Raw genomic sequence first — 26,062 nt, forward strand, 5'->3', positions numbered from 1 at the left:
AAAAACCTCTGGGTCAAATGGAAATATGCCAGTTTTGCGGAACCCGTTTATCCCATTTGTTGGTACTCAAGCCTTTAAGTAGCCTTCGCAAAATATTTGGCTGATTTTAAACACTGACACGGTTCTACCAGGATGATGATTCAACCATTTTTCTAATGATTGGTCTAAATAAACGCTAAGTGGTCCCATAACACCAACGTCCAGCGGTTGCAGCTTGGGCGTGCAGTGAGGAGGTAAACACAATATGGTTATAAAGTTTTCTCTGGCACTAACAATAACATCGAGATTTCTGGTGTGCGATAAATGTCCATCTAGTATAAGTAAGAGGGGCTCATGGATACTTGGCTTCACAAAAGACACGAAATGAACAAACCACTGCTTAAAAACTTCTGTACGCATCCAACCACTTTCATTACAAGCAAATATGGTACCCGGAGGAGCTCTGTCTGTCAGTTCAGCTTTCATTCGCTTCCTGCTGAAAATGAGCATTGGGGGTACCAAAGTTCCTGCAGCTGATACACAAACTACAGCTCTCGTCGAAATTCCGCGATCCGCTGATGTTACCCTCGCGACTTGTTTAGAACCTTTTTTTGGCTAATATCCTTTAATTTCGTCCGGGAACAGTAGAAATCGAAGTTTCGTCTACGTTATAATCTTGGTGAGGAGCATAATTATTTTTTGCATAAATCTCTCTTAACAGATTAAAGAACTTTGTCACAACCGGTTTGTTGAAGGCTCTTGTTCTAGCAGCCGAGGTCGCTTCAGGACATCCCAAGGAAATTTCTGGGTATCTTCTTCCAAAACCATACAACCAATCTTTACCAGCAGCTTTTTCGACATGGAAAAACTTGTGGGGCAAACCCCCAGTAACAAAATCCAAAGTCACTACTAAGGCCCCTCATCTAGAGTTTTAAAGGTTGCTGAGTACGAATATGTGTGGATTCTTGTATTTCTTCAATCTTGAAATATACGTGGATGCTTGTATTTGGTATTGTTATTTATATTCCTACTACATTCTTTTATAATATTAATACCATTCATTGTTAGCAGCGGTTTCTACACGGGGTTGCACAAGAGCCTGTATCAGGATCCTGTCTGATTACAGCCCCGTCTTAGAGCACCATAAATTTTCGACCTAGCCTACATTTTCATTATTGTACTAGTAGCCCAGTCGGGATAGCATTTGACCTTGCATTACAAGCTGCCCCAAATTTTATTTTTCTTATCTTTAGGGGACTCAAAAGTAGTGTAAATTTAAAATCTCGACTGAATTTGACGGTTGCGTTAGCCGTCATCTTGATTTTAAACGAGAACCGTTTTTGCTCAATATCTCCGCCATTTTCAACTTTTCTACTAAAATTGTAGAAACTGAAATTATTGAAAATACGATTTTCTATAATTTTGTTTAGTATAATTTTTTTCGTGCGGTCGATATTTTCCTAGTTATGGGGAAAAAATAGTGACAGTTAGAGCATAATTATTGATTTATTAAATTATCTCGTTTATTGTTAGTTTTACAACAAATTTGAACCTAAACAAAAATGAAGAGAATTAAATTTTGTACCATTTTGATCTCTTTAATTTTTTTGATAAAATCAATATTTAGGGTAGTATGTATATAGAAAACTAGTATATGCGGTAAAGGCGGGAGCGTAAGACCTGATTGATATTATATCAATTGTTTTTGTTCAATATCTCCGCCATTTTCAACTTTTCGAGAAAAAGTGTAAGGACTGAAATTGTTGCAATTACGATTTACTACAATTTTTCGAGAGAACCAGTGGCGGGTCTACGAGAAGGGCGGATGGGGAAATTCCCCCCAACAGGGTCAAAAATTAAAAAAAAATGGTTAAAATATTAAAATATGTTGACATGAAACTTAATTATCGACAGACAAATTCAACCAATAAAACCTGCTATTTAATAAAATTAAGTGAACTTAATGCATATAAGTTACTATTTATGTCTTTTATGTACTTAGTTTTAGGTCTGGATCCCGCGTATGAAAAAAAAATTGATTAATAGCAAGCTGAAAATTTGTTAATAGCTTAAGGGTGTCTAGTCGGACAAACTTTGATATATGGGAACACTGGAACAGGGGAAGTTTTAGTTGTGGAACAGGTTAAAAATTTGGAACGGTAAGACCACGAAAAAGGCACATGTATTTTGTCCGACAGAACAGACTTAAACTCTTCGAACAGAGATTAAACTCTCTTGAAAAATCAGACTGCTATTTATCACTAAATGGGCGTTTTAATGAGTGAAACATGTAGAATATGCCAAATGACAGGAATTATTACAGGTGATAAATAGCAGTCTGATTTTTGCATGAGAGTTTAATCTCTGTTCGGAGAGTTTGTCTGTTCTGTCGGACAAAATAAATGTGCCGTTTTCGTGGTGTGACCGTTCCAAATTTTTAACCTGTTCCACAATTAAAACTGCCCCTGTTCCAGTGTTCCCATATATCAAAGTTTATCCGACTAGACACCCTTAAGATATTAACAACTTTTCAGCTTGCTATTAATCAACTTTTTTTTCATACGCGGGATCCAGACATATTTGGTTGGTATTTTGTAGGAAGTTTCAAAAATTGTATAAAATATAATTCTCTGTATTTTTGTTAATGTACAATTATGTCGTAAAGTTAATTATAAATGAGACAATTCAATAAATATGCTTCCCCTTCGCTTCCATTGTGGAAAAGAAATTGTGGAAAAAAAATTGTAGGAAATTGCGTTACCAACAATTTTAGTTGCACCCGTTTTTGTCGAAAATTTGAAAATGGCGGACACATTAACCAACAACGGTTCTCCTTTAAAATAAATATGGCGGCTATTGCAACCGCGGAATTCAGTCGAGATTTTAAATTTAAACTACTATTGATCTCCCCTAAAGGATAGAATTTTAAAATTTGAGCCAGCTCAGAAACAAGATTCAATTAAGTAATTATGCTCCCCCACCATTTTTTTTCTATTTTCCCACTTAACTCGGAAAATATCAACTGCATGACAAAAATTCTTAAAAAGAAATTATAAGAAATCATATCTGGAACAATTTTAGTTGAAAATGGCGTAGATATTGAACTAAAACAATTACTACAAAATCAATCAAGTCTTACGCTCACGCCATTATCGCATACGTACTACCTTAAAAATTAACTTTGGCAAAAAAATGAAAAAAATTAAAATTATGTAGAATATAATTCTCTCTATTTTTGTATAGGAACATTTTTGTCGTAAAACTAATAATAAACGAGATAATTGAATAAATATTCTCTATCACTATTTTCTCCCATAACTCGGAAAATATCGACGACACGAATAAATTATAATAGAAATGATAGAAAATCAAATTTTCAACAATTTTGGTTGTTATACTTTTTATCGAAAAGTTGAAAATAGCGGAGATATTGAGCAAAAACCGTTCTCGTTTAAAATCAAGATGGCGGCTAACGCAACGGCGGAATTCAGTCGAGATTTTAAATTTACACTACTATTGACCCCCCTGAAGATTAGAAAAATAAAATTTGGGGCAGCTCTTAATGCAATGCTAGGCCTGTTATTCGTCTAACGCGACTGGAGTATAGAAATACTTTTATTTTCAGATTGGCGAAGGTCCAACTATCCATCTTTCTGACGGAACAATTGAGGGTCTTACTGCTTATACCATAAGAGACAAAACAGAATTTTATGCTTACCTGGGCATACCTTTTGCTGCTGCTCCCATTGGGCAGCTACGAATGAAGGTATCATTGATGATTGATGTAAAGTGATTTAAGTTTGTTTAATACATTTAAAAAATGTTTTAGCCTCCACAGCCGGTACAACCTTGGAATGGGACTTTTGAAGCGAAAGACAATAAGAAGATTTGCTATCAAATTAGCTCAAAAGTACATTATCCACAAACAGAGGACTGCCTCATACTGAACGTCTACACACCAATCGTAAGCCTATATTTTTCATTTCAAATAGTTCATACACCATGAAGAGAAGTATCCATATTTCTCAAATGTGCTCTCGAGGTAACAAAGTAGGAAAACTCGAAGAGGTACTACAAAGTTTTTTATTTATTAAAAAATAAGGACGCGTTTCGGCTCTGCACGAGCCATCATCAGCTGAATTACAGGAACATAGAAAACAAAGGACTGACCAGAAACAGGAAGGAGAAAGAATCAATTAGTTAACATTGTATATAAAAAGATGCACACACTTGAACATTATTGGATGAGCTATTTATAGCATTTAGTCGAGTTTTCCTACTTTGTTAGTTGATCATTCTTATTGTTACAAGTTACTAAATAACTAGATTCCGGTCAGCCCGGATATTGTATTTTTATTTAATAATGTCTACTTAAGGATAAGCATGATTTTTATAGCAGCTAATTGGGACCGTATTGGATTTTTTCCTCCAGTTTTTTTGACAACTTTATGAAATATTAAACGATCTTAACAGCTACGTTCCAGAAATCCAAGAAAGGAACTACTAATATTTTACTACCGTTTTTAAACAGTAAGATGACAAGGGAACCAAAAAATATTAATAAAATTGTTTGGTGTTAAAAAAAACTACGAAAAAAACATACCTTTTTTGGTTTGTTGTCAGTCACAATAACATAACTGCATCTTCCAGGTATGTTAATCCTCGGAGGAGCAGGCCAAATAGACTCTTCAATGCCACACATATTATATTATATCTTATGGTTCAGGGTAATAAGGCTTTTCCCATGACACTCGAGCAGCCAGGGTACTGAAGCGTTTTTTCTACAGGTAATACCTATAAGAGCAAATTGTAACTATTTCCTGCGTAGGATCTGGCGGCCATTTTTATTTATAAACAATTAAGTGTCAAAAAATGGCATTTTTCCCTTTTTTTTTTTCAAATCAATGGAAAACATTGAAGCTTGTGGTTTTCTTAGTACAAATATCTTTGAGATTATGGAAAAAGCTTTAAAACTTTAAAATGACGTAAGTATTACAAAGTTTGATATACTCATTTATTGTTAATATAATTGCGAAAAAAAGTCGGAATTGTAAAAAAAAAAATTTTTCGCAATATCTATTGTAAAAATTAGTGTACAGCTTTGAAATTTTTGTGAGATAAGGGCTCTTTGGTGCTTAATATGTGATAAAAATGTTAAAGCGATTCATTGAATTGTTTAAACTTTATTCAAATTTTTTATTCCAGAGAGCACTTTTTTTGCAATAACATAAGTCAGAAAAAAATGACGTTAGAACCATTCCACAGGTGTCAAATGAAACAGTATAAGCTATGTTTTCAACCTGGTTTAAAAAAAGGGAATAAAAAATGTATTTATTAATAATAAATAATTATGCAATAGTATCATAAATCTTTCCTTATAAACTTTTTATTTTGTTATATAAGAAATTATATATATTTATTACAATTTTGTATCCATTATGATATAAATAACATTACTTGGTAGTTGTGCACTTAAAGCAGGGTAAAACAGTTAATTTTTTTGGAAAAAGATATCCAAAAAGTTTATAAGGAAAGATTTACGATACTTTTCCATAATTACTTATTAATAATAAATGAATTTTTTATTCGCATTTTTTAAACCAATTTGAAAATATAGTTCATGCTTTTCCATTTGACATCTGTGGAATGGTTCTAACGTCAATTTTTTCTGACTTATGTTATTGCAAAAAAATGCTCTCTGAAATAAACAATTCGAATAAAATTTAAACAATGGAATGAATCACTTTGAAATTTTTATCACATATTAAGCACCAAAGAACCCTCATTTGACAAAAATTTTAATCCTGTACACTAATTTTTACAATAGTTATTGCGAAAATAATTTTTTTTGCAATCTTGACCTTTTTTCGCAATTATATTAAAAATAAATGAGTATATCAAACTTTGTAATATGTCATTTTAAAGCTTTTCCATAATCTCAAAGATATTTGTACTAGAAACTCATAAGTTTCACTGTTTTCCATTGATTTGAAAAAAAAAGGGAAAAATGTCATTTTTTCACAGTTAATTGTTTATAAATAAAAATGGCCGCCAGATCCTACGCAGCAAATAGTTACAATTTGTTCCTATAGGTATTACTTGTCGAAAAAACGCTTCAGTACCCTGGCTGCTGAAGTGTCACAAACAGGGTATATTTTTGTCTTATTACCCTGGCCTATTAATCGAACCTGAAGAATTCTTGATATATTTATTACTACAGAACGTGCCTGTATATGAGAATGTAATGGTGCATTTTCAAATTTTTTCAAATATTGTATTCTCAAAATATGTTCGTTTGGAATGTTGAGACAGCATCTTATTTTTTAATTAATTCCTGCCACGTTTAAAATAGTATAACAAATAATAATTGACCATCTTCGAATATTCCTTAAGCAAATGTTAATACACTAAAATCACAATAAACATGCAATAAAAAACAAACCAAAATACGTTGAATGTTACGAGGAGCACCCCCGAATCTTGACTTACAATGTATAAACTTTTTAAATCATTATTTAGAATTTACAATCATCATTATCATTCTTTTTGCTTTATCCTTATGCGGGGTCGGCTTCCCTAAGTGCATTTCTCCACACAATTCTATCTTGGGTGATATAAATGTTAATCCCCTTTACCAACATGTCCTGCCTTATCGTCTCTCCCCAGGTCTTCTTTGGTCTTCCCCTCCTACTCCTTTCTATTTGGAATTTACAATATACACTTAGATACAGGGTGTCCAGAAACTCACCGACAAACAAAGACATGAGATTCCTCAAATAATTTTAAGACAATTTAGCCCAATTCACCTAGTCCTAAGGGAGCTAGGGCTCTTTGAAGATGGCGCCATGTAATTAGTTTTTCTTAAACACCTCCAGAACGCTTCTATTTAGAAAATCAAAAATTTGTATACATATTTACTTTCCAGAAATGAATCGATTTCATCCATTGCGAATTTCTAGTACCGGTCATAGGCGTCCGTTTTGGGTAGGGCAACGGTTATTTTATCGCATAACTTTTTTGTCTTCAACTTTTAAACATTTTTGATACTGCATTATTACATTGTGCGGTATTCTAGTACTAAAATGTACTCTTACTTTAAGTCGGTAGGACACACCGTTTTCTAGAAAAATCGATTTGAAAGTTTTTAGTTTTGGGAATTAGAAAAAAAAAATGAAAAAGATTTAAAAAAAAAACGATATATTTTACCAATTTAAAGCAAGAGTAACTTTTAGTACTCAAATATCTCATAATTGAATAATCTAGTGTCAAAAATACTTAAAAATTAAAGACAATAAAGTTATGCTATAAAATAAATTTTAACCTACCCACAACGGACGCCTATGACCGGTACTAGAAATTCTCCATTAATGAAATCGATTAATCTCTGGAATATAAATAAATGTACTTACCAGTTTTCATCTTTCTAAATAGTTTTTTTTTTTAATTCAAAGAACGAAAAATTTTCAAATCGATTTTTCTATAAAACGGTGTACCCTATCGACTTAAAGTAAGAGTAACTTTTAGTACTAGAATACCTCACAATTTAATAATTCAGAGTCAAAACTGCTTAAAAATTAAAGACAAAAAAGTTAGGCGATAAAATAACCGTTGCCCTACCCAAAACAGACGCCTTTGACCGGTACTAGAAATTCGCAATGGATGGAATCGATTCATTTCTGGAAAGTAAATATGCATACCAATTTTCGTTTTTCTAAATAGAAGCGTTCTGGAGGTATTTAAGAAAAACTAATTACATGACGCCATCTTCAAAGAGCTCTAACTCCCTTAGGAAGCATTTTCGGACTAGGTGAATTGGGTTAAATTGTCTTAAAATTATCTGAGGAATCTCGTGTCTTCATTTCTCGGTAGTTTCTGGACACTCTGTATACATTGTAAATCATGATTTGGGAGTGCTCCTTGTAACACTCAACGTGCCTTGGTTTTTTTTTTATTTCTAGTGCATCTTAATTGTGATTTTAGTATAGTACAAATTTTGTCGACAACATTAACACCACATTAGGTACCTTGAGTAGTTATATTCTGAGACAATTAGTGGTTTATATTTTTCACCATTTCACCCGTACTTTCGTCTATGCAGTACTCTTCAGATAAAACTATCAACCTTAAATAACTTTTGAACCACTGATTTTTAGAAAAAACGCAAAAACACGTCAAATAATACTTGTAGGGGGAGAAATTATGCCACATGTATTCTTGCCGGGCAAGGCACCCCTTCCCCCTGTATCATCCCTTAATTTTTTTAAATTACTTCCTCCTTTTTTTATTCTATATTTGGATTGTGCTCTTTGTACTGATTTTAAAAATTTAGAACACATGATGCTTACCGTGATTAGTTTATAAGAAAAATCAATAGAAAGCAAGAAAACTGGATTAAAAAATGTTTTTATCAATTTTATTATATTATACAAACATTTAGAATGAACATTTCACTACTAAAAATTTTAACAATAAATATTCAAAATGACTTTTGAAATTTTGAATAATTATTGTTAAAATTTTGAATAATTATTGTTAAAAATTTTGGTAGTGAAATGTTCATTTTAAATGTTTGTATGTAATAAAATTTTTACAAAATTATTTTTTTTTCAATCCCGTTTTCTTGCTTTGTATTTATTTTTATCATAAACTAATCACTTTAAACACCATGTGTTAAACATTTTTGAAATCAGGACAAAGGGAAGAATCCAAATATAAAATAGAAAATGTGTAACTAATATAAAAAAGGATGTGTGTGTACTTTGTACGCACGTAAGAAGTTATACTTCTATTATAATATAATTTCAACGAAATAAATATAACTACTTAACAGTTACAATACAAAAAATTAACAATAATTACCAAAAATTAACCAAAACTTAACAATGCCAAATATTAAAAAAAAATATATATGAATCGTCCGGGATTTGAACCCGCAATCTCGCGATTTTTTGATCTCTGGTCCAATGCTCTACCAACAAGGCCATCAAGCCGCATGCTACTTACCTTTCAGATATACATAATTATACATCACGGTGACAAGTGAAATATAAAAATAGATGTTTTATTATTTTACGCCCAAGGACGACAAATCCAAAGACACAAAATTATAATAAAAAACCTTTTAAACCACATTTTTCAAATTGCGCAAGTTGTATTATTAATATTAATGTTAATAAATGAAATATAATTATTTTGACGTTTCACAATTTGACAATTCACTTTTAACAGCAGTGCCTTAAAAATTTTAAAGCACTAGTGCCTTAAAGTAGCATTTTTAACGTTCCTATGGAGTCCTAAAAATTGCATTTTTAACACGTTTGTAGAAAAATATATTTAAAAACACTAATATATTCTTTCCACACCTTTTCTGGACTGATACATACATAAATTAAAACATTTTGAAGTATAACTTCAAAAATATAATATGAAAACTATTTAAAAAGGCAATATAACTATTAACTAACCTTTGTTGTTTCTCTTCCCACAAATTTTAAAACGCAACAAACATACATAACCAAACCGTCAACCGTCCAAACCACAGCTGCGCTACAGCTGCCATATTGGATAATTTTTGACATGTCATTTGAACATCCAATCAGAACAAAGTTATAATGCGCATGCGCCAGTATCGTAGGTTTTAACATATAAAAATTCACCCTCATATCGCGCGTAAAGAAGTATAACTTCGGGATGATACGGGGAATGTGAGGGTGCCTTTTCCGGCAAGCTTAAAATATATCATATTGTCTCCCCTTCAAGTATTATTTGACGTGTTTTTGCGTTTTTTCTAAAAATCAGTGTTTCAAAAGTTATTTAAGGTGGATAGTTTTATCTGAAGAGCACAGTATTGTATGTCTTGGTCGTCCATACTAAAAACCAAGAGCACATTTTTCTTCTTTCCTGGCATATATGACACCAGGCTACATTTAGGGTTGGAGGAAAACATTCTATTATTAGTTGGTCGGGCTGTAGATTTGGTAGAATCAATTAAGACCCAGTAACCAAATGTCCACCCTTCTTCGATTCGATTATGGCTTAAGACCGGCAATGGCCTAGTTTGAATCCAATGTCTTTACCATTATCAATGCTGTTACCAGTCTGCATGAGTCTTTGTCGCGTTTACTGTTGTTATCCATATTTGTCGGTCCTGTGCCACTATTTACCATTGCCTCACTCTAATATTCTCCAGATTCTCCCTGAGTGTATCCTTCCACCGTTTTCTAAGCTATTCTATAAGCCTTCTCCTATCTAGCTTTTCCTAAAAAATCCAATATGGAGGTCTTTATTAAAAAGTAATTTTTTATTTTCCTAAATAGAAACCTGGACAATCAGGCGGTTTGCCTGTTATGGTGTCTATTTATGGTGGCAGCTTTACCCATGGCTTTGCCTCAATTGGAACAACAGGTCCTGATTATTTTTTGGAAGCAGGAATTATACTTGTGACATTTAATTACAGAGTTGGACCATTTGGTAAGTATTTCAGTACCTTATCGACAAAGTTTTCTGTAAAATCTTAATTAAAAGAAACACATAATCCTGAAGTAATTTCGCTATGAATCTACTAAATAAGTCTAATTTAAGTATACTTAAAATGTTCTTTAAATCCATAGTATCCTTGATTTTTTAAGGATTTTTATCGACGGATGACGATACCATTCCCGGAAATATGGGAGTAAAGGACCAAGTATTTGCGCTGAAGTGGGTTCAAAAGAATATTCATCTGTTTGGTGGTGATCCAGATAAAGTCACTATTCATGGACAAAGTGCTGGGGCAGCTTCTGTAACTTACCATATCTTAAGTCCTGCTTCAGAAGGTAAATATTATATTGTTAATTTAAGAAAACAATCATCATAACATGTCTAATTGGTTTAAGATGCTCTTCGTTCAGTTTCAAGTTTTTTTTCGTAGCTTTTACGAGGGTTCTCAATCATGTCTATGAACTAAGACTGTTGAATGTTACTAAAAATCTTGAATTTTAGCTCACAATTCCGAAATGTTAGATGGTAGATAGGTACGAAAAACAGTCTCATTCAGCATTTCCCATGTGTACCCATCTGGTGGGTTAGGTCTGGTGAGTGCGATGGGTATGTAAAATCACTGGCACGCGAAATAAGTCGAGCAAAATGATTGCTCAGCATTCGAGATAATCCCTGGTCGTGTGACAGGTTGCCCCGTCTTGGTTAAGTGGTAGGTTCCTAGCACGACAAAATCGCTGAAAATAATGTAGAAATGGCGTGATAAACTGTTCCTTGTAGCGCTTCTGATTAACAGTTAACGGCGTTCCATCTTTTACTCCTATGAAATACGGGCCCAATATACCACATACAGATCATCATCATCATCATCATCATCTAGCCTTCTGCATCCAAAGTTGAACATAGGCCTCCCCTATTTTCTTTCAGATTTGTCGATCTTGGGCTCCTTGTAACCAATTCTTAACAATCCTTTTGACGTCGTCTTTCCATCGTGTAGGTATTCTACCTCTACTTCTTCTATCTTCTCTTGGTCTCCACACTGTAATTTTTTGAGTCCACCTCTCCTCCTTCATTTTGGCTACATGGCCCGCCCAATTCCACTTCAGCCATCCATGCTACTCGCTGTATGACATCTGTGAGGCATGTCCTTCTTCTGATTTCTTTGTTTCTGACCCTGTCTCTGAGAGTCAATCCAAGTAGTGACCGTTCCATTCTTCTTTGGGCCACTCTAAATTTGTTTGCTGTAGCCTGGCTTAATTATAATGTTTCGGCGCCGTAAGTCATGACTAAAAGCACACATTGGCCGAAAGTCTTCTTTTTCAAATAATTTGGCAAGTTGCTCTTGAAGATGTCTGATAGAGCTCCATATGCGGCCCATGCTAAGGTGATCCTTCTTTGGAATTCGGCAGTTTGATCGCTATGGTAATTTGGATTTCATGCCCTAAGTATTTATATTTATGGACCAGTGCTATTTCGTTGACGTCGACTTTTGGATTTTCGCTTGGTACCAGGTTTGCCATGTATTGTGTCTTTACAAAATTTATGTTTAAACCAACATTCTTACAGGCGGCATCTAAATCAGTAAGTATAGTTCTAATCTCCTCTAAATTGTCTGTTATAAGAACTATGTCGTCTGCGAATCGTAGGTGGGAGAGCCTTTCGTCGTCGACATTTATTCCGTTAATATCCCACTCCAATTGTTTAAAAGCATGTTCAAGTACTGCCGTAAAGAGTTTGGGAGATAACGTGTCTCTCTCTCTAATTACTTTTTTGATTTTTATAGATTTGGTATCTTAGTGTAATCGGAGGGTCATGGTTACATTGTTGTATAATATGTTCGCTATCAATTTGGAGTACCGATAATCTATATGACTTTCCTACAACGCTCTCATTATGCTGTTAATTTCTATCGTTGCAAATGCTTTACTAAAGTCTATGAAAGCCAGGACCAATGGTCGGTTGAATTCGATAGATTTTTCTATAATTCTTTTTATGCAGTGTAGGTGGTCGTTAGTGCCAAAGTTTTTCCAAAAACCTGCCTGTTCTCTAGGCTGATAAAAATCTAATTTTTACAGATACAGCGTACAAGGTCACCATGAAGGGTTTGCTCGACGATTACGTCGAGGGGTTCAAATCCAAGTAATCTTGGAAATTTGAGTATTCTCCAGTACTAAGATCCATATCTCATAGGCCTCCAATTTGTTTACGGTTGATATTTTAAGGGATGTTTACGTATCATCTGCAGAGAAAATGGTTGACCAAACGTAGCATTTTGATGAAGGTAGTCGGATTTCGCGTTTTATTCGAGGATTACTTACATAGCAGTTTTGATTTTTTTTTTAAAGATTTTCTGGTCGGTTCTATTCCCGCTTTTATTTCTAGATCAGGTTTTAGGTTGCTATCAGCTTTAAATGTGCGCATTTATTGTGCAAGGTTGAGGTACATTTTGATTTTTTCAGATTTACATAACTAAAATATTAATGTTTATTTTCATACCAGATTTCTCACAGACCAAGTTAGTTCTATCGAAGTTGTAGGCCCAAGTCGGAATCATCAATTAACAACGTATCAATGGTCAATTCTATTCCATCAGTATCTATTAAACTACGGTCAATTTAAAAATACACTCACGGGCACAAAATTCCGCCACCGAAAATTTTTGATTCAGTTTGACAATCTATAACTTTATCATTTTACTCCGATGTTCAAGATTCTTGCATCAGTTTGTAGGTAGCAAAAAATTTTTGCTTAGATGGCATTATACGGGGGTGAATGAAAAAGTTGTTTTTTCTCCTACTTTTAAAAAATTCTGTGGAAAAATTGGAGGGCTGATTTTGTTTCGTACTCCTTTTTGTATTATTCTGCAGGTATCGCTAAGGTTTTGGTTTTTTAATTATCCGAATATCTCTTTTCTTGTAAGAGCTGTGAACAAAAAAACTGCTTTGAAGGTTTATTTAATTAAAAATATCAAACGCACTAAAATTAACAAAACAAAACCAAATTAACAACAAAATAAAACAATTCAATAGCGGATATGTCCACCTCTTGTAGCAACTACTGCTCGTAATCTGTTTAGCATCGAATAAAAATGTGTTATCCTTGCCTGGGGAATAGTCCAATATTCCTCTACCAGGGCCACAACTGTACCAAATTTTTTACAGCTCTAGGATGACGGCGTTTTTAGTTCATTGCATAAATGCTCAATATGATTGAGATCTGGGCTGCATGCGGGCCATTCTAATCTTATCAATCCAACCTCTATTTTATGAGTCAACAGTGTTTTTATTTACAGAAAATGGTACAGCTTTTACAAGAAAACAGGTATTCGGATAATTCAAAAAATAAAATTTAAGTGATGCCTACGGGATAATATGACAGGAGTATGAAGCAAAATAAGCTATTCCAGTTTTCCACAGATTTTTTTAAATAAAGAGAAAATACAACGCTTCCATTCACCCCTGTATAATGCCAGGCAAGCAAATTTTTTTTATTACCATAATAATACCAAACGATATCAATATGTACCTACAAACTGATGTAAGAATCTTGAAAATCGGAGTAAAAATAATAAAGTTATAGATTGTTAAACTTAATAAAAAATTTTGGGTGGCGGAATTTTGTGCCGGTGAGTCTTTTATAGGATAGAAACTGGTGTAAATCAATCGAATGAACAATTTTAATGCACATATTGCAATAGTTTACTTACTAAAAATCAGTTGATACAAAAAAAAATGTATATAAAAGTTGAGAATATTATAATGAATATCATCCCATATATTGTAGGTTTATTTAGAGCTGCAATAGCAAACAGCGGTTCAGCGTTAAATAGTTGGGCTAACGTCAATGGAAGTGGTCTGCACGTAGCTAGAGGAATTGCCAGAATCATCGATCCCACAATGAGCAAAACGGCTACACCGAAAGAGATTTATGATTTACTGATGAGAGTCGATGCTGAGGAGATACATAAAACAGGAAGCAATTACGCAGTAAGTTTAGAGCTATTCCAGGTCAAATCAACACACTTTGAATTAATTTTTTTCCTGACCTATTTAGATTTTGTTCTTTAGAGTATTCATAGTGGATGATCAGGTGAATAAAAATACAAAATTTTAAATTTTTATCTCAAGCCGTTTCCGAAATATGGTTATGTAAAATTTTCCAAAAAGGTCCAAAACACCGCGACAATACTTTATTGGAATGGTTGTAGAAGCTGACCTGATTGAGCTAGAATGCTGGGAGAGGTGTCATTTTGCAGAATTTTTAAAATTCTTTACAGTGATATATACACCATGATGCTACGATAAACAAGTTTTTCTCAAACAAAAAAAAAAATATATTTTGATTAAGTTTTTTTCCAAAAAGTACATAATTTAAAATTTCATAATATTCCTACAAATACAGTTGAGTCCCTGAATCTTTACCCGTGCGTCATCATTTAAAGCTGAGCTGTTCTGAAGCTATTTCCTTGTGGCATTTTTTTAATCAAAACTATTTCTAATGGGAATAAGCCACAATTTTACACCAAAAAAAATGATTTTATTAACGTTTCGAAGCCCAAATCGGGTTTCGTTTTCAAAATACAAAATATTACTAGAATAAACAAAAATGTTGTTGCTAAGTAAACAAATTCTTCTAATAATTTATTTAATCTGACTCATTTATATTGGCAATTCAGACGTATATTATGCATATTATAGTAGAAAACTTTAAAATGATATCACCAATATTTATGAGTCGCGTTCATGGGAAGGACTTTACTAAAAGATAGTTCATTCGATTACATGAAATCAATCTTAACACAAGAATATCCGCCACAAAAAATCATAGCATGTGATCTTTCTTTAAAAAGACAATCAAATGCAACGATGACGGTAAAATTCTCGCGTTAGAGATTCCATAGTAAATCACGAGGGAAAACCAGGAAAAAACCTCGTGATACTATCCCGACATCGTAAGTATTTGGTCTTACATTTAATTTACCTTCAAAAAACTAAAACCAAATTCTGACTTTAATATGTTTAAATTATAAATAATATTAATAATACATAGATATACAATAAGTAATACTAAAATATAAAATTTGTACTAACTCGATATATTATTGACTTACTAATCGTGCTATTTTCTTTCTATTGACTTCCTCTTTCAGTATGGATAACCACATCCTACTGCATTCTACCGAGGAATTTGCGACACAATTGATTTCATTTAACATAATTAGAGCCGCTTCTTTGATTTTTCTCTTTTTACTATCTGATTCTTTCAGGACTATACTTGAATCTCTCCACTGAACTCTATGTTCATTATCCCATGCGTGTTGACATATCTGAGATCTATCAAATTCTCTATTTTTAATATAACACTGATGTTCACTTATTCTAACGTTTAATGGTCTTGATGTTTCACCTAAATAAAATTGTTCGCATTCACAAGGTATTTTATAAATGCAATTCTTTGTTCTTTCTTGTTCATTGTTAGGTTTAATTTTAGATAGAATAGAGCTTAATGTGTTTGTTGTTTTGAATGTTGTTGAAATGTTGAATTTATTTCCAATTGTTTTAAGTTTCTCGGATAGTCCTTTTATATGTATAAGGTATTGATATTTTCCTCGTATTATTTCTTGTGAATGTTGTAGGATCCCGCTCTAAGTTGTTTTGTTCCATTCGATCCAATCTTGAAAATTCCTTATTTATAAACGATAAAGGATAATAATTTTTTAATTAAACAGATTTTAACAATTGTTTTTCTTCTAGAAATGAATTTTCGTTAGAACAAGTAATTTTGGCTCTATCATATAAGGATTTAATTATTCCCTTTTTAACGTTGCTGTTGTGATTTGATTTGTAATTGAGATATCTGTTGGTGTGTGTTGGTTTTCTATACACTCGAGTCTCATATCCAGGATCCTTCTTTGAGACTAAAATATCGAGGAAAGGTAAAGTGTTATTGTATTTCTTTTCCATTGTAAATTTTATTGTCTCTTCTTGATCGTTTATAATATTCAGGAATGTATCCAGCAATTCTGATCTATGAGGCCATATTGAAAACACATCATCTACATATCTCCACCATACTGTGGGTTTTAAATTTTGTTTAGAAATTATATTATTTTCGAAATCCTCCATAAATATATTAGCCAATAATGGAGATAAAGAGGAGCCCATTGCTAGACCAAAATTTTGTTTATAGAATTTATTATTTAGTTGAAAATAGGTATTATTGGTACATAATGTAACTCCATTATAACTGATACATTTAGTCTTGTCCTAGTTGTCAATGTATTATTATTTTCTAATTTCGTTTTAATTATGTTTAAAGTTTTATCTAATGGTACATTTGTAAATAAATTGTTTATGTCAAAACTTACTAAAATATTATTTGGATTAAATTCAATATTTCATAATTTGTTTAAAAAATGTTGTGTATTTTTTATAAATGTGTCATTATTATTTGCAAATGGTTTTATAATATTTTATAAAAATTTTGATAGTTCACTACAAGGAGAATTGATGGTACTAAAAATGGGTCTAAGTGGAATATTCGCTTTATGAATTTTCGGTACTCCATAAAAATGTGGTGTCTTATTATAATGAGGTGTCATTAATTTTCTTTGATATTACGTTAGATCATTTTTAAATTTGAATAAAGTTCTATAGATTTTGTTTTCCAGTGTCTTCGTTGGATCCTTCGTTAATTTGGTATAAGGTCCATTTGTAATTAGATTTGTAATTTTGTCCTCATATTGTATTTTATCCATTATTACAGTTGCATTTCCTTAAGCTGCTGGTAGGATTGTTATAGTGTCATCATCTTTTAACGTTTTTTAAAGCTTTCATTTCCTCTTTGCTGATGTTCTGTTCAATTTTATTAGATTTTTCCAATTCAAGTTTACATAGTACGCTATATTGTTCTTTTTCATGATTTGGTAAACACTGGGATATTTTTTCCACTGAGCTAATTATGTCTAATTTTGGAATAGATGGATGAGTAACAGCACAGTTTAAACCTTTTGACAATACCAAATTTTCCGTTGTATTTAAATTTCTATTTGATAGATTGACAACTGTCGCTAATATGTCATTATTTCTATTTAGGTTTCTAAAAGATTCTAAAAGAATTCTAAAAGAAATTCTAAAAGAATATTAAATTTATTTAAATGTATATTTCTTTGTTTTTGATATGAATTTTGATAAATTATTTGTAAACTAAAAATAATTCGATCAAAATCAGAATTTGATATCATTCCGAAAAGCAAATCTTCAATACCTACGATGTCTTGTTCAAAAAAAATAAATTTGACCCATTAAATTGTAACCTTTCCCAGATCATCGATAAACTGGCTCTATGTAGAATATTTTGGAGTCTTCTGCTTGAGTATGCTAACCTCACCATCCCATGATACAATTTTTATATGATATTAACAACAGTACTATGTACAGTTGAGTCCCTGAATCTTTACCCGTGCGTCATCATTTAAAGCATACGAAATAAATCAGTCGATGATAAGTCGGAAATAGAAATTTACTAAACGCGACAGCAAGTCACTTACTACTGTCACTTGCTGTTGCGTTTAATAAATTTCAATTTCCAACTTATCATCGACTTATTTCGTATGCTTTTAATGATGACGCACGGGTAAAGATTCAGGGACTCAACTGTACATAGTACTGTTGTTAATAACATATAAAAATTTTATCATGGGATGGTAAGGGTTTCAAAATAAAAAAAATTATTTTCACACATACTACAGTATAGTGCAAATGAAAGGAATAAATTCGTAGTATCGCAAGTTGGCAAGTTTAAGGAAAAATCTCGAAACAGGTCTATTTTTATTTTTAAATTGTAATTTTTTAGCATATGTATCATACTAGTGACGTCATCCATCTGGACGTGATGACGTAATCGATATATTTTTAATCGAACATAATTATTTATACAGGGTAGCAAAAACTTTTTTTTTAATTAAATTAATTGGCAAAAAAGAAGAATGTGTGTAATTTATTTAATTTAAAATATATTTTACTGTTTCCAGAAACAGATAAATTACATACATTCTTTTTTTGTCAATTAATTTAATTAAAAAAAAGCTTTTTGCAACCCTGTATAAATATACTGAACAGAGAATTATATACCGTTTTGAATGAGCTAACACACGACCTATAGTCACATTTAAAAATCATCGATTAGGTCATCACGCCCAGACGGATGACGTCTCTAGTATGATACGTATGCCAAAAAATTGCAATTTAAAAATAAAAATCGACCTGTTTCGGAATTTTTTCCTAAAGTTGCCAATTTGCGACATTACGAATTTATTCCTTTTATTTGCACCATACTGTATGTGTGAAATTAATTTTTTTTATCTTGAACCCATCACCATCCCATGATAAAAAATTTTTTGTTGTTAGCAACAGTATTATGTATTTCTTGGAATATTATGAAATTTTTAAATTATGTACTTTCTGGAAAAAAAACTTCAAAATCAAAATCAAAATATATTTTTTTTTGTTTGAGAAAAACTTGTTTATTGTAGCGTTATACTGTATATTATATCGCCGTAAAGAGCTTTAAAAATGCTGCAAAATGACACCTCTCCCAGCATTCTAGCTCAATTAGGTCAACTTCTACAACCATTCTAATAAAGTATGGTCGTGCAGTTTTGGAGCTTTTTAAAAAAAAATTTCATAACCGTATTTCGGAAACGGCTTGAGATAAAAATTTAAAATTTTGTATTTTTGTTTCTCTTATTAGCCACTGTGAGTATTCCAAATTATAACCAAATCTGAAGAGGGGGCGGAAATTAGGAGTGTTGAGTTGATATGGAATGACCGTTTTTTTAGTGATGATACTCTATTATGGATTTTTAATTATTACTAATTGTATTCTCGAACCATTTTAAATTAACTATTTTAAATATCTAGGACATTGGATAAACGAGACACTAGATCCTGATGAAGAAATTAAAACTCGTATAGACATTTCAAAAGGAGTATTGACGAAGCTTGAATCTACACACGACCAAACTTATATGGAATCACCATGTATTTCAAAGCAATAATTAGTTAAAATAAAAATGTATACCACTTTTATTCAGTTGCAATGCGAAGGCAAAACAATCTTACTTTTCAACTAGAATACGGAGCGCAGTCCAGTCCTCTGTGTCGCGATTTTCGGCTCTTATTGGAGCCTCATCGGAAAGAACGTAGGCACTGTTCTCCATACCCTAACTGACCGGCGCGGCGGCGCCGAGAGGTTTTCCCACCCATTGCAACCGAAGTGAAGGTATTAGGTGACTATCGTCATCTGGCAATTGAAAGATGAAGTAGTTTTCAATCCTAATAGCATAATTAGTTCTTTTGAAAAAACTTTTTATTGTTGCGAAGAATAAAGGTTTTTATTGAAAATAAACAAATCGATAAGACACTCAGATAGCACAGCTCGGTAAGGTAAAGGTTATTTGCTTGAATTAAAACTTGAACGAAAATAAATAAACTAACCTTTGCGTCCAAAAACAATAGTATGCCTCATAGGGGGACTTATAGAACTAATAAGTAATGTTCTCAGAGGAACATAGCTGTAGAGCTACGCGTAACACAGGGAATTCTCTCCAAAACCTATGCTAGGTAACAGAAACTAGGAAAGCTCAAAAATAAAGCAAGGGAAAGTAACCAAAATGTAATAACGGCTCGCCACGATCGATTAATTGTTCAATCAGCTGGAAGATATCCAACCATTTCTCAACTGCAGCTCCAAAGGCAACTTTTTGAAGCTACAGCTGTAACTGTTTCAGTTAAAACGGTAAGAAGGAAATTTCGTGCCAAGAAGTATACAGCAGGAGACAATTATGGGTTCCCGAGTTATCCAGGGAGTACAAGATTGATCGCCAAAATTGGTGTCTTCACCACCAAAGTGGAATATTAGGAATTGACAAAATGTGCTATTTTCAGAAAACGTCAGGATTTGTGTAAAGAGGTAAATTTAGAGGTCGAGGAATACAAGAAAGAACGAAAACTGTCAGATCTGTTTACAAATATAAAAGGGGAAGTGTAATGTTCTGGAGAGGAATTGTGATCCGTAACTCCTTTAATTTTCATCCAATTAACTTTAACTGCTCACAGGTATGTTTATAACCTATAGTTAGGCTCTGGAGAGGTGCACAAGAGAGAATTTAAATTTCATGCATATTAATTGACCTCCACATACCATTGGAGTGACTAGAGACATCATTGAAGCAGAAGGTATCCCTTGTTTGGAGTGGCCGGCTTGCTCACCCGAACTTAACCTTATAAAGTCTTTGTGGGATATGCTTAAAAGGAAAATTAGAGCTCGCCGGGATAATCCACAGAACACCGCACGACTAGTACAAGCTGCTCTTGAAGAATGGAGCAACCTACCACAACAATATGTTGATAATTTGATTAGGAGCATGCCCACGCAAACTGAAGCTTACATACGGACTAGAGGTGATAACACTGACTACCAAAAAAAAACAAACAAAAATAAAAACAATTTAAACATTATTCGATTTACATTGAAATTTTTTTATGCTATTGACTTCAAAACAACAAGTTTCAATTTGTTTTTAAATACTTAATTGTTTTATTTAATTGTTATGTATTAGTCTAAGAGCTGGGAGCGGATTTTGTGCGTGATAAGTAATATGGAAAAACTATACGTGGATATGTTGAATTAGTTGTGTACATGACTTTCACCAACGGCCGGAAACCAGAGTGGGGGCCGAGAGTAGTTGTAAGGGTCAAAGTCGCGGTTTTTATTATTTTTTTTATGACGCTGATGATCGAGATAGTGCACCAAAATTTGAGAATAAGTAGGTCATGACATACTTAAGTAAAATATCTAGGGGCGCAACGCTGCGTGACCGACAAAGGGGTGGGGGTAGGGGTGAATATAAAAAATATAAGGGGCTTTTTGCGACGTTTGTGATAGAGATAGTGCACCAAAGTTTGGGTATAAGTAGATCATGACATAAGTAAGTACAATCCCCAGAGCCGGAAACCAGAGTGGGCGACTAGGGTAGTTATAAGGGGTCAACAAAAGGGGGGTAGTGCAACAAAATTTGGGAATAAATAGGTCATGACGTAACTAAGTAAAATCTCCAGGAGTGGAACGCTGCGTGGCCGAAAAAGGGGTGGGGCAGGGGTGAATATAGAAAAATGTAAGGGGTTTTTTGCGACGCTCGTGATTGAGATAGTGCACCAAAATTTGGGAATAAGTAGAACATGACATAACTAAGTAATATCCCCAGAGGCGAAAACCAGAGTGGCGGACGAGGGTAGTTATAAGGGGTAAAATTCTCGGTTTTTATTATTTTTTTTGTGGCGCTCATGATGGAGATAGTGCACCAAAATTTGGGAGTAAGTAGGTCATGACGTAACTAAGTAAAATCTCCAGGGGCGGAACGCTGCTTAGGGTACAAAGGGGTGTTAGACAGGGGTGAGTATAAAAATATATGGGGGTTTTTTTGCCGTTCGTGATGGAGATGGTGCACCTAAATTTGGGAATAAGTAGATCATGGCATTACTAAGTAAAATCTCCAGGGGCGGAACGCTGCGTGGAAGACAAATGTTGTGACAGGTCACAAAAAAATAATACACACTGCGATTTTGACCCCTTAAAACTATCCTCATCCCCAACTCTGGTTTCCGGCTCTAGGGATCTTACTTAGCTAAGTCATGGTCTACTTATTTCCAAAGTTTGGTGCACTATGTCAATCTAGAACGTCGCAAAAAACCCCTTATATTTTTATATTCACACCTACCCCTACCCCTTTATCGGCCACGCAGCGTTCTACCCCTAGAGATTATACTTAGTTACCTCATTACCTACTTATTCCCAAATTTTGGTGCACTATCTCTATCATGAGCGTCACAAAAAAATAATTAAAACGGCGAATTTGACCCCTTATAACTACCCTCGTCCCCCACCTCGGGTTTCCGGCTCTGAGGATTTTACTTAGTAATGCCATGGTATATCTATGGTCAGTTCTGCTGTTAATCAAAGAACTTTTCACTGCCTAATGTTCGACACTGTCGAAAGAATTTTTCGAAATATGTGAACGCTATAATATATAGAGAAATGTGGTATTCATTTGCTCGTTCTATAAGGATTTTCATACTTAATAAATGGTCATTGTGCTAAATCCCTTTCTAAAACCAGCTTGTTCTTTCGACTGGTGTCCGTCGAATTTTGTAGTCATATCCAAACGATAGAGAATGGAACGTCTTCTCTTAGCAAAACATACTCCATACGCTTAGAGGTAGCTCTAACATCAGAGGCATATACTCACCAATAAAGATCCATTCCCTCCAACCAAACATTCCTTCTAGCCAAACTTCTACACTTGACCGGTAACCAACCTCCTGTTAAGTATTACGTCCTTGAAGAAACTATAAGATGTCACAGATAACATAAGCTGTAAACTAAAATTCTATTTAAAGGCCGTTCCAATGTATGGCTGGTAACATCGGAGGTATTTTTTTCTCACGGTTGGTTGGCAACTCCTACATCCAAAAAGACACGTTACTCTTAGCTTCCTAGATATTACACACCACATTCAACTTCCCCTCTCCACCAGCAGTTCTCAACTCCATTAGCCAATAATGTTGCTCGTACCGTTTCTCGTATAGATTCTACGTCAGCGTATCTAATATTGCTCGAATATTAGATACGCTGACGATACAGCCATTCTTGCTGAAAATTTACAAGATCTTCAGACACTACTAAATCTAGTCAGAGAAGCAAGTTATCGGAGAGGCCTTAAAATCAACATTTCAAAAACAAAGTGGATGGCAGTTGGAAAGATTAATATAGATCAAGGTCAGCTTTCTCTTGATGGAGAGGAGTTAGAATGGGTAAATCATTTCAAGTACCTTGGCAGCTGGTTAAATGTAAATTGTGACTCTGATGAAGAGATAATAACTAGGATCGGAATATCACGGAAGGCTTTTATGACCTGGAAACCAGTTGTATGTAATATAAACCTGTCGATGAATATTCGAAAGAAGGTGCTGAAATGTTATGTGTGGTCTATTCTATTGTATGGTTGTGAGACATGGACGTTAAAAACCACAATGCTAAACAAAATAGAAGCATTCGAATTGTGGTGCTATCGACGAATCCTAAAGATATCGTGAGTGTCGCACAATTCCAATGAAGATGTTCTTCAAACGCTGAATTCAGAACGTCTGCTTATAAGCATTATAAAGAGAAGAAAAACAGAATACTTCGGCCATATAATTAGAGAATTGGAAAAGACTCTAAGACTTGTACACACTTCTAAATAGGTCAAAACGGCAAACAGGTGTATGTTTTCAAAAAACTTTTGATAATGTGTAAAAAATTATTTTTTACACACTATCAAAAGTTTTTTGAAAACATACACCTGTTTGCCGTTTTGACATATAACTAGAGGACCTAAATACCATCTACTTCGCCTTATAGTACAAGGAAAATGGAGGGAAAGAGATGGATTGGTCGAAAGAAACTTTCACGGCTGCGTAATATTAGACAATGGTGTGGCTGCACAGTAGAAGAATTATTTCGCGCAGCAGCTGATAGACTGAGATGTCAGGAAATTGTAAACATGATGACGGCCAACGTCTGAATACAGACACGGGAACTAAAGAAGAAGAAGTACCGATTCTAGACTTCTCCAACAAAAAATGGGAGCAGAAGAAAGAAAGCAGCGAAAACCTAAGCAAGGTTTTAAAATGTTCAGGATTCAATTCGGCCCCTGCACTAATAGCACCAAATGCGATATAGCGCAATATTTAAAATTATTTAAAAATATTAAATTCAGCATTCTGCGCAATTAAAAATTTCATTTCACATCCAACCTGCCTACGTTCCGATCAATAAAAACACTATTATAAAAAATATTTACTTTTACATCCAGAGCCCACTATTTTTAATTGGGTGAAATTATTTTATATTTATACAGAGCCTACTAGGCCTGGATCACGCGTACCAAAAAAAGTTTATTAATATCAAGCTGAAAATTTATTAATAGATTAACGGTGTCTAGTCGGACAAACTTTGATCTACGGGAATACTGGAACAGCAGAAGTTTTAATTGTGGAACGTGTCATCCTGACAAGTTTATGATTGTGAAAACTAGTAGGTTGTTTTTAAGTTTATTCAATAGCAAACTTTATATTATATATAAAAAAAATGTTTATCCGAAAAATATGTTGGGCATTTTAATAAGTCCAATACGTAGAACATCTCAAATGACAGGCGATATATGTTATATTGGTGGTAAATAGCAGCCTGATTTTTGCATGAGAGTATAATAAAAAGGTAACAAATCAATTATTGGAAGTTCTGTCCGACAAAATACATGGGACGTTTTCGTAGTCTGACGCTCTAAACCTGTAACCTGTTCCACAACTAAAACTTTCCCTGTTCCAATGTTCACATACATCAAATTTTGTCCGACTGGACACCGTTAAGGTATTGACAAATTTTCAGCTTGCTATTAATCAACCTTTTTTGGTACGCGGGATCCAGGCCTACACAGGCCGCTTTATTTTTTGTTAGAGATGAAATCTATTGAAATAATCAGAATATTTTGTATATTTTGTAGATGTTCGCGCCAGTAATTGAAGGCAAACATGAAGGGGCATTCATTACCGAATCGATGTATGAACTGTTGGAGAGTGGTCGGTTCAATAGGGTTCCCTTAGTGATTGGATTCAACTCTGAGGAGTATATCAGTTTGGCTTCCAGTACGTATATTTTTTATATAGGTGTGTTTTTTATATTCAATTGGAACTGAAAAGCAACTGACTACGTGGAAGTGGTTACCACCAGGCTTAACAAAGTAGTTTAACATGGGTAAAAGTAGGTAACAAAACATAATTGGCTAAACTAGACAAGAGACATGAAAAATAAATGGTCACACAGAATAAAACCAACCTTAAGCATATAAGAGAACACTCAATTTGTATACATCATGATATAACAAAAAAACAAGTGTATATAGAGAAACCAAGACAAATAGCTAAAAATCCGCTAGAATATAGGTACCCTAAGGAAAGACCATAGTAGTGTAACCAGACTCGAATACCAAGCAGAAGAAAGAAGATGAAGAAGAGTGGATTATAACAAAGAAGAGTGGAAGAATAACAACTGTAACAAGAGATCATGAAAGAATTATCCTGAGATGGAAAGAGGTCAAGCACAGAGCGAGAAATAGAAAGGAATAGAAAAAACTTGCACAGGAAATTGTGAAGGAGTCAAATAGAATGCGATGCGCTGAGCCAGCCAATGAGCCATTTTTCACTTTTGACTTAAAAACTCAAAAGCGCCCTATCTGCATTATATAGGGAAGGTAGTAAAGAAAGAGTTTAACATATATGGTGCTATCCCTTAATATCACAATGAATTGGGTAATTTAGGTAAGGTGAAACTAGAATGAGCCACAAGTATATTGTTGATTACACGTTTTATAATTTTTTTGAAAAAATTATGCCAAAGGAGAAAGACAGAATACTCTTGCAGATTCTGTGAATATCCATTGATGTTAAACGGTGATTCCATTTCAAATCACTCAACTTTGGATCAAAAAAAAATTGGAACTCCAATT

At 33.6% G+C, this 26,062-nt stretch overlaps 1 protein-coding gene across 1 annotated transcript in view; it reads left to right on the top strand.

The window, feature by feature from the left end:
- Positions 1–26,062, top strand: part of LOC126886321 (uncharacterized) — a 92,217-nt gene that overhangs the window by 54,397 nt on the left and 11,758 nt on the right. Inside the window, exons 14-19 of the mRNA XM_050653195.1 lie at positions 3,605–3,745; positions 3,809–3,943; positions 10,296–10,449; positions 10,608–10,793; positions 14,239–14,441; positions 25,061–25,202. Coding sequence (XP_050509152.1) covers positions 3,605–3,745; positions 3,809–3,943; positions 10,296–10,449; positions 10,608–10,793; positions 14,239–14,441; positions 25,061–25,202 — 961 coding nt within the window. The remainder of the gene's footprint in view (positions 1–3,604; positions 3,746–3,808; positions 3,944–10,295; positions 10,450–10,607; positions 10,794–14,238; positions 14,442–25,060; positions 25,203–26,062) is intronic.

This window comes from Diabrotica virgifera, chromosome 6 (genome assembly GCF_917563875.1).
Source record: "Diabrotica virgifera virgifera chromosome 6, PGI_DIABVI_V3a".
Lineage (NCBI taxonomy): Eukaryota > Metazoa > Arthropoda > Insecta > Coleoptera > Chrysomelidae > Diabrotica > Diabrotica virgifera.